Source organism: Peromyscus eremicus, chromosome 3, assembly GCF_949786415.1.
Source record: "Peromyscus eremicus chromosome 3, PerEre_H2_v1, whole genome shotgun sequence".
NCBI lineage: Eukaryota > Metazoa > Chordata > Mammalia > Rodentia > Cricetidae > Peromyscus > Peromyscus eremicus.
In genome coordinates, this window is record NC_081418.1 from 141,130,642 (window position 1) to 141,145,218 (window position 14,577).

General features: G+C 36.9%; 1 protein-coding gene across 1 annotated transcript; it reads right to left on the reverse strand.

The window, feature by feature from the left end:
- Nucleotides 1-1,541: 1,541 nt before the first annotated feature.
- LOC131906160 (taste receptor type 2 member 120-like) lies at nt 1,542-2,429 on the reverse strand. The gene has a single exon (XM_059256955.1). It carries the CDS (start codon nt 2,427-2,429, stop codon nt 1,542-1,544), a length of 888 nt encoding a protein of 295 aa, XP_059112938.1.
- Between the last annotated feature and the right edge of the window lie 12,148 nt (nt 2,430-14,577).

Consider the following 14,577-nt stretch of genomic DNA (forward strand, 5'->3'; position numbering starts at 1 on the left):
TTGTTCATGTAGATCTCATTCCATATCTCTATCATTGGGTGATCCCCGTGTCTTTCTTGGGGTCCTGTTTTCCAGGTAGCCTCCCTGGTGATGTGAGTAGCAGTCCAGTCATCCTTGTTCCACATCTTGTATCCTCCTATGAGTGAATACATACCATGTTTGTCTTTCTGAGTCTGGGTTACCTCACTCAGGATGATTTTGTAGAGCAAAGGATACGGTCAACAAGGCAAAGCGACAGCCTACAGAATGGGAAAAGATCTTCACCAACCCCACATCTGACAGAGGACTGATATCCAGAATATATAAGGAACTCAAGAAACTAGACATCAAAATGCCCAACAGTCCAATTAAGAAATGGGCTATAGAACTAAACAGAGAATTCTCAACAGAGGAAACTCAAATGGCTGAAAGACATTTAAGGAATTGCTCAACATCCCTAATCATCAGGGAAATGCAAATCAAAACAACTCTGAGATACCACCTTATGCCTGTCAGAATGGCTAAGATCAAAAACACTGAAGACACCTTATGCTGGAGAGGATGTGGAACTAGGGGAACTCTCCTCCATTGCTGGTGGGAATGCAAGCTTGTACAACCACTTTGGAAATCCATATGGCGCTTTCTTAGAAAATTGGGAATCCATCTCCCCCAAGATCCAGCTATACCACTCTTGGGCATATACCCAAGGAATGCTCAACCACACCACAAGAGCACTTGTTCAGCTATGTTCATATCAGCATTGTTTGTAATAGCCAGAACATGGAAACAACCTAGATGCCCTTCAACTGAAGAATGGATAAACAAAATGTGGTACATATATACAATGGAATACTACTCAGCAGAGAAAAACAATGACATCATGAGGTTTGCAGACAAATGGATGGATCAATAATCTATATTTTATCTTATCATATCTATGTCCTCTTTTTTCTTTTTATTTTCTTCCTTTTTAAACAAGAGCACTGAATCTAATCTCCTTTATTTAGCCTTTTTTCTGACCACTGTCAACTAAAAACTTGCAACCAGTCATCCAAAACAATGACAATTATCCATAACCCATTGAAAGGTCAAAAACCATCCACCCCACTTCCTGGGAATGTGGGTGTCATGTTCTTAAAACTTCTTCCTGTTGTCTGGGTGTGACGGCATCTTTAGGAGATCCTGAAATAAAAATTTGGAGGTTAATTGTCAAGTCCTGGGAAAGTTAACTGTATCATTTGTCCGATCTCTGCATAATGGGAAAGTGCAGGTGGTGTCTCAAGTTCTGGCTAGAGCAATATGTGAGGCTGGATCATCTCATCTAGCCATCTCAAATTGTCCTGAACTGTTTGTAGTTCAAAGATGATTTTGGGAGATGTTTGTCAGCTTAATGGCATTATCATGCTCCATGTGGAGCCATCATTGTGGGATCCCATCTTCTTTTTGGAGACTTCAGAGAATCCATTGCGTCAGTTTATTCCTTTTCTTGGTAATTTTTTCAGGTAGTTCTCCCTTCTTCTTTGGATATCTATACATGTGAAGGTTTCCGTTTTTTTTTTCAGTCAGCATCTCACTTGCTTCAGACACAACAAAAGGGCCTGTTTGAGCTTCTGGTTTCCCCAGATCAAAATAATAGAATGACCTGTTGGGTAGACAGCACCAATTGCGATGCAAAGTAAGAAGACTGGTGCATTAAGTGAACTCCAACTTGATATAATTACACACAGAGAGTATGTGGCATATAACAAAAGAAAGGAGACCAAAGTTTGCAAGGCCTTTATGTGGACCATGGTGCTGGGATCTTGACATCCTTTGCCGTGGAATTTCATATTCCTGAGATGTTTCCCTAGGGAGTAGATTAAGAGCAGAACACATGTCAGTGATATACAAAATGGTATGGTATTTATCAGGCCAAATAGATATATATTTGCAAGGCCTATGAAGTCCTTCAGATTGTTCTTCAAAGTTGTGTTTCCTTCACAATTACACACCAAAGCAATCTTGTTGATGTTCACCACCCCAAGATACCAAACAAAAAGAAGGATATTCCCCAAAAATATCACGAGAAGAATATTCTCAGTTTTTCTTTTCAGGTGAAGAAATAGAGGGTTGTAAAAATTGGCTATCTTCAACAAATAAAATATGCTGAGTATGGTCCCAAACCAATTGCTAAAATGGTTGCTTACTGCCCAGGTAACATGACCCGAAACTCTTATTTGTACATGGCATGTATTTGCAGTACACACAGCTGAATGCCAGTTCATTGACATTGCCCAGAGCAAACCAATTCTGGAGATGACAAGAGCAGTTATAATTCTGTCAGCAGAGGAGATCTTTCTTCTCTTGACACAGTCAACGGCATTCACTAGAATTATGAAGATATTAGCACAGTTTCCTAAGAGAAATTCTATCATTAATATGATAGTGACAATCCATTCTAGTAAATTCATTGTGTCTGATCAAATAAAAAAGAAAGAAAAAATAGGCAACCCCTAATTTTACTGATTATGATTCTTTTTATACACTGATGTAATTTTATTTGTCCTTGACTGAAAGTATACTAGAGTTCTTGCTTCTTTTATACTCTGTGTCAAGCAGAACCCCAGTGTGGTATGATAAGAGATAAATTCAATCTCATGTTTATGAAAATTTATATTACCATACTATCTCCAATTACATACTTTTGTGTCTCTGCCATAGACTAGTGTATTTCAGAGCTGCTATTGGAAGGACACCACATTTCCATATGCTAGCAGGCAAATAAATACAAATTCTGTTCCATCGTTTAAAATTTTGTTCCTTCTTTAATCATCCATCAACTGTGATAGTCAGTTTTGTTTGTTAGTAAAATTTTAGAACTCAGTGTGTAAAGAATGTAGGGATGCCAATCATTATATAGAAACTTCTTTCATCTAGAATAATCATTCTCTATAGACTCATTTATTTTAATACAAGATTCATGTACAAAGAGTTTCAAATTACCATCTGATAAGATCCAAGGTTTTCTGGAGAGCATCAGAAAGGTCAACACTCCTTGAAAACTTCTCTCTGATAAGTAATACCTGGGTGGGGGGCTGGAGAGATGACTCAGTGGTTAAGAGCAGTGACTACTCTTCCAGAGGTCCTGAGTTCAATTCCCAGCACCCACATGGTGGCTCACAACCATCTATAAAGAGATCTGGTGTCATCTTCTGGCTTGCAAGGACACATGCATACAGAATATTGTATACATAATAAATAAATAAACTTTAAAAAAAGTAATACCTGAGTGTAACTTCATTACTACTTATCAGCTCATAACAATGCACATTTACATACACAAACACATATATACATGTACACACATACATGAACACTTCATAGATGGAAGTATTATTGCCCTGTGACCTTCAAAATGTAAAGTGTATCTCAGGAATGGCATCTAGGATGAAAAATCTCTTTCTCCATTTCAATTTTCAGCCCATTGTTAATTTTTTAAAACTCTTATGTAGAGTTTCACAGTGTTACTCTTGGCTTCACCCAATTTTTAAGTATTACTTATTTGATTAAAATTATTTCAAAGTTTGTAAAACTTCTTAGGCAATTAAAGAACATGTTTCCATCTTCAGCCATCTAAGTAATGAAAATGAAAACTACACTGAGATTCTGTTTCATTCTAGTCAAAATGTCTGTAATCAAAAAAGCAGAAACCAACTCGAACATGATTCCCACTGTGATCCCAGCACTGGGGAGGTGGAAGGGAGGGCAGTGAGAGTGTGAGAAAAGACTTCCACATTCAGATCTTATCTCATAAGAAACTGAGGGTAGTTGCTGGAGAAATGGTTCATGGACTGTAAGTCAGCTCCTAGGAGTACCCACAGCAGCCTGGCTCGAAACCACCTGTAACTCCAGCTTCACTGTATCTGACACTCTCTTCTGGCCTCTTGTCTTCAGTGGCATTATTGTTATACTCTACACTCTTGCTTTAAAAGGGCTAATAAGCCTGTACATTGGTGTCTGGATTAATGAATCTACAAGAAATGTGTCTTATAGTTCCATAATGAGAAACATGACTCATTTATACGTGCCCTAATCTAGAATATTTTTCTAAAACTTCTGATAATAAAAAAAAATGAAATAAAGGTTATTTTACATCAAATACACCTAACGTACGATTTCACGTTGAAGATCAATGTACATGTTTCTTTTCTTTTTTTTTTTTAATTTTTATTTTGCAATACAATTCAGTTCTACATATCAGCCACAGATTCCCTTGTTCTCCCCCCTCCCCCCCCTCACCTTCCCCCCAGCCCGCCCCCCATTCCATTCTCCTCCAGGGCAAAGCCTTCCCCACAGACTGAGATCAACCTGGTGGACTCAGTCCAGGTAGGTCCAGTCCCCTCCTCCCAGGCCAAGCCAAGGGACCCTGCATAGGCCCCAGGTTTCAAACAGCCGACTCATGCAATGAGCACAGGACCTGGTGCCACTGCCTGGATGCCTCCCAAACAGATCAGGCCAATCAACTGTCTCACCCACTCAGAGGGCCTGATCCAGTTGGGGACCCCTCAGCCATTGGTTCATATTTCATGTGTTTCCGTTTGTTTGGCTATTTGTCTCTGTGCTTTATCCGACCTTGGTCTCAACAATTCTCGCTCATATAAACCCTTCTCATTCTCGTATGTTTCTTAATTCCTCAGAATCAGGAACACATTGTGTCCAATGATCCCATCTAGGTTAACAGATTCAGATCCGTGAGTTCTTAATGCGTGTTTATAATTAATATGAATAAATGATTATGGCAGGAATGCATGTACATATTAAATGGTGGTTATCAAATACATACCATAATATATTATATTTGCAGAAGAATATAAACTTTGCTTAGTGATAATCTTTAATTGAATATATCTAGATAAATGACATGTTTTCTATAATTTATTTTACCATATGCAAATATTTTACAAGCATAGAACAAAAACAATTTATGATATGAACTGATAATTATTTTAACTTTGAGTAACAGGCACTCAATACATGGGTGTTGTCTTATTTATGTTTGATACTAATATCAGTTGAATAGCAGAATAAATGTTAATAAAATGTGAAAATTTTCAAACACATTAGGTTCAAAAAGTAAAATAGATAGGGAAACACATAACTTATATTTATTGTCAGTAAATTTTCAATGTTAGAATTTTGCTTGTTTTTGGAAATGAAAATTTCATTGTTTATAGATGAACATTTTAAAGCATCCATCAAACTGCCAAACTTGACTTGGAATAGATCTTGTTCTTACTGTTATGAATTCATCATATATTTGTAGGAAAATATGTGTTCCACATTTTATCTATTTTTTGGTGATATTTTAATAAAAAAACAATCTTAAAAATGGAAATTTTTAATAACCACTTTACAAAAAATATTGTGTACTGGGTATGCAATTCAGTGGTAGAATATTCCAATAACATGCACAAGAAGTTTGAACCACCTCATAGGATCATAAAAAGGTCCTTGTGTATGGCAGATATCTCTATGTTTAGTAAACCCTTACTATATACACATATGTACAGCAATTTTAACCCTGTAAAGCAATGAGGTTCTGAGTTTTTAAGAATTTTACTGAATAATGTGTGTAGATGTCAGCAAAGCTAAAGGATTTGCCTTCAAAATAGGGAGACACTGTCCTGAATTCAGCTGGAACATCAATAGTAAAGGGCTGTGCAAAGCAGCAGCATCCTGAGTCCAGGGTACAAAATCAAAATGTGAAAAAAAGTAAATTTGATTTCTTACGTTAAGAGTTGTCATTTCTGTTACATTTGAACCTGATTTACAGGTACACCAAAGATAAGTGGATCACGATTGTTTTCTTGATTTCTGACTCAAAAAGCCAGTAGCATTACTGACGGATCAAACAAGCTTTGTATTTCTAGCTCTTGCTCATGTTTTTAGTGCAGATAGAAACAAAATAGCTTCTCTGCTTAAGTATGCACTTGTTTTACTTTTGGCTTCATAATGAAATAATCTAAATATTCAAATACTAAGTAATTGTGACAATAATTTGCATCTTCCAAATTGTATAGTGCTCTTGTATTTCAGCAATAAGGTCAAGACTGATGTTAGCTTTGAGATAAGTCCTTGTTTATTATAAATTTATTATTATGGCAGTTTCTATTTCATCCTCTCCCCCCATTCCCTCTCCTACCTCCTCCCCATCATTTTCTTGATATCTTTTTTCTACACATACTGTATATGGTTCTTTAAACATGCATTGAGAACATCTATTGGTGGACACTTCTGTGGGTTTTGAGAGCTGGCCCATAATCAAAAACTTCAAGTGCTTTCTCTGCCCAATCAAACTCTCTCCTCACCTTAAATCCTGCAAATACATATATATTTTTTGTCCCCGTATAACAAACCAGTTCTGGAAGAAGTGAATGTAAATAATAAGCACTCCAAAATTAATTTTCACTTTGGAAATTAAATAATCAGAACTTATGGCTTATTTAGAAGGTTTTCAGTTCCCAAATGAATTGCATGGAATGCTGTGCATTCTGTGTGTGTCTGTATGTATGGCTTTAGGTAACCATGGATAAGGACTAGCTACCCACACATAATATTAAGAATTGCTTTTCTTCCTAAATGAAAATCAAAAAACTTTCAGTGATAAAACTGTAGAAAATCTACAGAGGAGATTTTCTCAATCTTTCTACATGAGTCTAAACTTTTCTTTGAAATAAGCCTTAGTACTAATAAAGCCCTCAAGTCATCTACAGATGAACAACACCCATCTATCATGTTAGATAGTTCCTGAAATGCTTCATAAATTTCACTAAGTAGTATCTAACTTTGGTGAATTCAAATCCCCTAGATATGAAACAAGGCAAAATGCTACAAAATCATGAAAGAGAATATGTCTTATTTGCATGCTTGCAAACTGTGTTTCAGCACTCGCTTCACCATCTGCTGTGACAGTTTCCAGCCTGTTCTAATGATATTAAGTAAATGAATAACTTTTCTGAATTGTTTGAGGGAATAATAAGATTCTCCTCAAATCAGATTTGGCCTCACCCTTTATCACACAGTGCTCCAATTCTGCTTGATGTTGGGTAGTAAATGAACAATAACCTGTGATATTAAGCTGCCTTCTTTTTTTTTTCTTAAAATTTCTGGATGTGATAGTTTACTACCAAGAATCATTTTCTACCCCTTTTGTGCAACGTTCCCTGAGCTTTAGGAGTTGGGGTTCTGTTGTATGTGTTGTAACTGGGGTTTGGCATCCCACAGTTAGGTTTTTTTTTTCCCATTTTGACCAGTTGTGGCTTTCTGTGATAATTTCCATCTACTGAAAACAGAAGCTTCTTCAACGAGGGTGAGCCCTCCACTTACTTGTGGGTCTAAGGATAAGTATTTAGAATGCAGCCAGAGATTATATTGGTTCAGGAAATTGACAATAGTAGGTTGTCCTCTAGATCCCATGGCCTCTCCAGCCCTGGGCATTGGCTAATTTTGCATTACCAGGTATGACTTCCTTCTAGTGAGTAAAACTTAAGCTCCATTAGGTGTCTTCTGGTTACCCCAAGGATATATGTGCCACTATTGCATCTTTCAGAATATCTTGTGTGGATCATTGTTATGGTTTGAAAGCATCACAGATGGATAGCGTTATTGATTACCTTTCTCCCTCATCAGCTTTCATAACTCCTGAGGATTCCAGGTTAGGTCCAGATATAGTTTTCCAAGTCCTGTGTCTGAAGTATGTGGTATCTCCTGTATTAGGGTCATACCTTCTTTTTCTAGAACACCCAAAGGGCACTGGCAATAGCCTATATTATTTTGTTGTCTCTTGAACTCACCTGACCAACTACTCCAAAGGAAGTTTCTCAAGTCTGGTACTATAGTTTTGCTACATAGTCTATGGTTTGGGGAAGGAGCATCGTCTCTCCACATGGTATAATTCATGTACATATATATTATATTATATTCACATACATATATGTGTGTATACGTTTATGCATAAACATATGTGTAAACTTGTATATATTATATGTAATTTTAAGTAGACATAGAGTAGTATAATTCAAGCAGCCTTAGTGTTATTTATCCCTTTTCTTCCCTCTCCCTTAGTGTTGTCATTTTTTCCCCTCCTCAGTTAAATCTTCATCCATTTTTTCCTTCAAAGCAACTGTATTTTTAATTTTAAAAAGCGGTCAGAAAATAAATGTTTATATTTTCTGAAAGCCAGCTGTATGCAAAATTAAACTACAAAACGTAGACATTGCATTAGGTAGTAAAGCAACAAGGAGCATTGTGTAAATAACTTCATAAAAGGATGATGAGTACCTTTGAGAATAAAACAGCTATTATAAGCAGAAAGTGTCATTTAAAAACTCAGTTGTATTAACAGTGTGTCATTTTAAGACTATATTAGCGTGTATGCTCTTTCTTTTGATCATGTGCTATTTCAAATGTGTTATTTACATTCTAGAAAATGTGCTAACATAAATTTATCTCTTGTAGGTATACACCATAATCCAAACAAATCAATTATGATTTTATGAATTTTAAGTAAATGGAACATTTTGTATATTACTGAGGAAGTTATCATTTCTGTTTATTTTATATTTTTTTCTATTGCTTATTATGTTATTTACATATTCTTATTTTCCACTGTCTCCGAGCAGTTTTTGAGATTCCTTGTAGTGTGGGTCTGTTAGGTATCTGTATGAACGTCTTTCTCTTTCAGTTTTGGGATCTATTCCTCCGTTCTAGGTTGAGATTTTTCCTGCTTTTGTAATTCCATAATATTGTTCCATCAGATATTTTTTATTCCACTGTTTTTGGCTAAATCTGCCACAATCATTATTGGTCCCTCTGAATGGACCTCTTTTTAGATATTTTGATTTTGCTTTGTTAAACTAATATGAAAATCTAGGTTAAGGTGTTCTTCCATACACTGCTAGGTTCTCTGTGTGGTTTACTGAGCTTCTTGGGTGTAAATATTTATAGCTTCCACCAGATTTGGGAAACTGAGGCTTTTGTTTATTTTTACATTTTTATTTATTTTTATTTAAGTGTATACATGTGTAACTGCTTGCCTATATGTGCACTACCTGTATGCACATGACAATAAAGGTCAGAAAAGGATGTAAGTACCCCTTTAATTGTGATTACAGGGAGTTGTTAAGCACACAATATGGGTAAGCAGCACAAGATGTGCTGGGAATCACACACAGTCTTCTTAGAGAGCAGCCAGTTCTCTAAACAACCAAGCCATCAATCACTTCAGCACCAGAGGCCATTGTATCCTCTACCTAGTTAACATTTTGAGATATTTTAATTGCATTGCTTGAACTTTGTTGAAGATCAGTGATGTTTATTTCATTCTTAATTTTTCTTATGTGTTTAATTTACGTTTTCAAGTTCATGAATAATTTCTTTTCATGAATTAACACTTCACAATACACTCTCATTTCAAGAATTTGATTTTGAACTCCAAATGTTCATTGGGATTATTTTTTACTCCCCTAGTTTTATTGCCTGGACAGATGATAGTTAAACTTTTGGATACTCATAATGTATTTATAATACCTGTTTTAATGTTATCTGCTATTATTAATGTCTGTGCCAGTTACAGAGGGATCTTTGATTTTCTCATTACCCATCATAATTTGGTAGGGTTTTTACAGACCTTTAAAATATATGATTGAATGTCCAACAATGTGTATTGAACCATCTTGAATGCTGGCTGTCTTTGGTGTCCCTGTACCTATCCACTCAAGTTGCACTGGGAGGCATTAAAACTACATGGAAACCATAAAATCATTTTGTCTGGCTTTTGAAATTATTTAAGAAATAAAAAACAAATGTTAGATCCAACAATTGAAGTAAGTTTTTTTTTGTGTGTGCATTCTGTCCAATGGTGCATGAAATGCATTATTTTCTATTATTAGTAGTATTGAATAGAGAAGTTTCCTCACTCTTTATGACTCAAGGTCAATATTTGCTCAACTTTCCTGGATGGGTACTTCCTGTCCTTAAGAAGTTATCTCATCAATGCTAATGATTACATCCGCTTTTTGGTTCCCTGTGCTATGGATTCCAGCAGCTTAGACTCTTGGTCGCCTCAGCTCAGGGAATCCCCTGGACTCCTTCTCCTACACCATGGACTGGAAAGATTCAAGACTCATGATGTGCAGGGCTCACATCATGTGCTTCCATTGCTCAGGTAACAGTGTTACTCACTGCCTGACATCTTCATATTCATCATGAAACCTGATGTTTTACATATTTCATTTGTTTGTTGCTGTTGTTTTATTATTGGTATGTTTCCTCCCTTTAAAATACAAATCTATTTCAAGCTGAATGGAGTTTAATTTTATACAGCAATGAGTAATTGTTATGTTATTAAAGACTTCCTGGGAACATATTTCTTTATGAAATTAATTTCCATTCCAGTTAAAATTCTATGGTTTTAAGGAATAAAGATAGTCCTATGTGGAGGCATTGGGCTCCATTCTGGTAGGACTAAGAAGTGTGTTAAATGTGCCTGGTATATGTTTAGAAGTTTTAAAGTATCTATGGGACAGTAGAGGTGGATCATTTGGAGAGGCATTTCCTGGGCAAGCATGAGGACCTGTGTTTAGATCTCCAGGGCACAAACACCCTAATTGTCGAGCTAGAAACTTTATCCAACTACTGAGGGATCTGGATGCAGAGATCCATGACTAGGCCCCGGGTGGATCTCTGGGAGTCCAATTAGCGAGAATGAGGAGGGTTTATATGAGCGAGAATTGTTGAGACCAAGGTTGGATAAAGCACAGGGACAAATAGCCAAACGAACAGAAACACATGAAATACGAACCAGTGGCTGAGGGGTCACCAACTGGATCAGGCCCTCTGAGTGGGTGAGACAGTTGATTGGCCTGATCTGTTTGGGAGGCATCCAGGCAGTGGGACCGTGTCCTGTGCTCATTGCATGAGTTGGCTGTTTGAAACCTGGGGCCTATGCAGGGTCGCTTGGCTCGGCCTGGGAGGAGGGGACTGGACCTACCTGGACTGAGTCTACCAGGTTGATCTCAGTCTGTGGGGAAGGCTTTGCCCTGGAGAAGATGGGAATGGGGGGCGGGCTGGGGGGAAGGTGAGGGGGCCGGAGGTGGGAGAACAAGGGAATCCGTGGCTGATATGTAGTATTAAAAAATATTAGATAAAAATCAATAAAATAAAAAATAAAAATAAAAGATCTCCAGGGCACACAAGAGCTGTGAACAGTGTGATTTCCTTCTGATTTCTCTTTTTAATGTATTACTTGGGCAATATTATAATAATGCTGGCCTATTCTATTCAAGACAGTAATGGGTCAAATAGTTTTGTTTATATAATAGTATTTTATCAATCTGCTTACCCATTTGTTGTTTTTCTTGTTGTTTTGTGGGTTTTTTAATTTAATTTTATAGAAAATTGAATTGAAACAAGTATCTCCCTTTGTCTGCAGGAAGGTGACTGATGATGCCCTAGAGGGGGAAAGTCAAGGAAGATTCAAAGTTCTTCACACCTCTGCTTTGCATCTAGCTTTTATGTTATCACTAGGTCCTGTGATACATTTTTTAACATTAACTAATTAAATGGAAAGGAGAAAGAACCAGTAATAAAGTTATATATTCTATAGTAATTTTATATTGACAATATATTTTTCTTGAGGTTCTATGAAAAGAAGTATAGTAAATTTCATTTGAGAATTTTATTGATATATTAGATAAATGTTAAGTTGAAATATATGGATTTTAGTCAGAACACATTACATGAGTGTCTATGTACAAGCAAGCTAAATATATAAACAGAAACTTAACTTATACAGGAATTTTTAAAATTGTCAGCTACATTGGAAACAAGAAGCTAAATTAAAGTGGTTAACAGGACATATGTTTTAACAAAACTTTATTCTAAAACATAATGAAATCTGTTAAAAGGCATACCTAACTGAAAGTTATTACAAATGCAAGTCTCATTCTGTGTTTTCAGAAAATTAATATCCTAAGACTTCACATCTAGCATTCAAGTCTTTAGTATAATTTAAAACATACTCAACTGATTAACTGTGAAGAAGACAAAATTCTCTGTTAAAAATGTCAGAAGACTCGGAAAATTCCAGGAGATGATAGTAGAAAAAAAAGTGAGTGAAAACTACTGCAAAGAAATATGGATATTTTGAAAAGAAACCAAACCAAACCATTCGGGTAGCTGAATTAATTTCACTGCCAATGTCTGTTCTTTGAAAAGTACAGCTTCATGTTGCATGTGTAGCCTATGGTGAGCTCTTACCCAGTATATGTGAGGCCCTAGGTTTGAACATTAATAGCACAAACAAAAATGAAATTAAAAACAACAGTTATGAAGCATGTAACAAGCTACAAATTTAGTGAAAAGCACTAGATTCCAGGAAACACTGAGTAGTAAAGGCAGAGCATTTTGAACACAGACCCTGAGATTCTCTTCCACCAAGGCCTTAATTCATTTGGACATTAGTTCTTAGCACAGAGCAGTTCTGCCCCCTACTGGACATTTAGCAATCATCTCAGGAAATTTTAGTTGTTAAAATTTGGAGTATTCTATTGTGGGATTTAGAAAATAAAAGTATAGAAGCTACAGCCTCTAATTTAGATAAATAATGTGGTTTTATAAAGATACTTTGAAATAATTATAATATAAATACATCACAAGTGCAGAATGATGGACTGATTTTAAAATAAAAGGCCTTGCTAATATGGTAAATGAACAAAGGCAATAATTTATTGATTACATAAAATTCAAATGCAGTTGAGTGTTTTATTTAATCTGATATCTATATCAGCTATGTTAGCTATGTTATTTTCAGTGGTTTGAGGATAGAACAATTTTTTTGCTGAAGGCCTGTGGCCTGAAATATGGACCCTAACATAGCTCCTCTGATAGTTGTAGCTCCTTAAGAACTGGAGTTTCATGAATAGTTACTGGATCATAGAGATGCCAGAATCTGAGATTCCGATACCATTTCAGGAGGAAGACTGACATGTGGGACTAGATTAGTTCTATGAACATGTGCTGCTACAAAGCAAGCTTGGTGGCTGAAGAACCTGCTTAGTAAAGAGTATTTGCTGGAAGTTGGTGTCATGGTCTTGGAACTTTCCAGTCATAGGAATTGTGACCCAAATGGAAACATTTATAAAATCTCAGGCCTCAGGTCGATTTTTATAGCAACAATTAAAAAAGACACTGGTAACAATCTTAAATGTACATGAAAGCATTAAGGATGACAACCCACTGAAACAAAGAAAAAATGCATGGAATCAGTGGTAGCATTATGATCAAAAGAGTACTTGAAAAAAATACTGTAAACATGAGAAACACTTTATGCCGGAATTTCCAACTGTATCAGTGATTTTTCTCACTGTTGTAACATAATTTCTGACCAAAGGAACTTCAAAAAGGTGGAATTTATTCAGGCTTACACTGGGGGAGTCTTTCATGTAAGCAGGACCAGAGACCTAGCAAGTCATATTGCATCACTTTCAGAAAGCAGAGAAATGGGAATGGTTATGCTCAATTATCTTTGTACTTTTTAAGTAGCCCAAAATCTGAGCCCAACTTAGTGTGAGTTTCTCACCAAAATTAATTGTAACTTAGAACAATCTATCACTGACATGCTCAGATTTTTCTTTCATTCTTTTTTTTTTTAACTAAGAGATTTTCTATTTGTTTTACATGTAAACCACAGATTCCTATGTCCTCCCTTCTCCCACTCCCCAGATTTCCCCCCTACCCACCCCCCATTCCAACCTCCTCCAAGGCAAGATCTCCCCTGGGGAGTCATCAGAGCCTGGTACATTCAGTTGAGGCAGGTCCAAGCAACGTGTCTCAGCACAGGCACTAGGTTCCAAAAATCCGGCTCATGCACTAAGGACAGGTCCCAGTCTCACTACCTGGAGGCCCCCTAAACATTTCAAGCTAAACAACTGTCTCACTTATCCAGAGGGCCTAGTCCAATACCATGAGGGCTCCTCAGCTATTGGATCACAGTTTATGTGTTTCCACTAGTTTGGCTAGTTGTCTCTGTATTTTTTCCAATCATGGTCTCAATATCTCTTGCTCATATAATCCCTCTTCTCTCTCGTAGATTGAACTCCTGGAGCTCTGCCTGGGACTTGGCTGTGGATCTCTGCATCTGCTTCCATGAGTCACTGGATGAAGGTTCTATCATGACAGTTAGGGTGTTCAGCTATCCAACCAACAGAGTAGGTCAGCTCAGGCACCCTCTCAACCATTGCCTGTAGTCTATAGTGCAGTCATCTTTGTGGATTCCTGGGGACCTCTCTAGCACTCTGATTCTTCCTATTTCCATGGTGTCTTCATTTATTATGGTGTCTCTTTCCTTGTTCTCCCTCTCTGTTCCTGATCCAGCTAGGACCTCCCAACCCCTAAGCTCTCTATCTCCTGATCCTTGCCCTCCATTACCCTCCCCTCAACCCCAGTTGGCTCATGTGTATCTCATCCATTTCTCTGTCACTGGGCGATCACTGTGTCTTTCCTAGGGTCCTCTTTACTAGCTAGCTTCCCTGGAGCTGTGAGTTGCAGTCTGGTTATCCT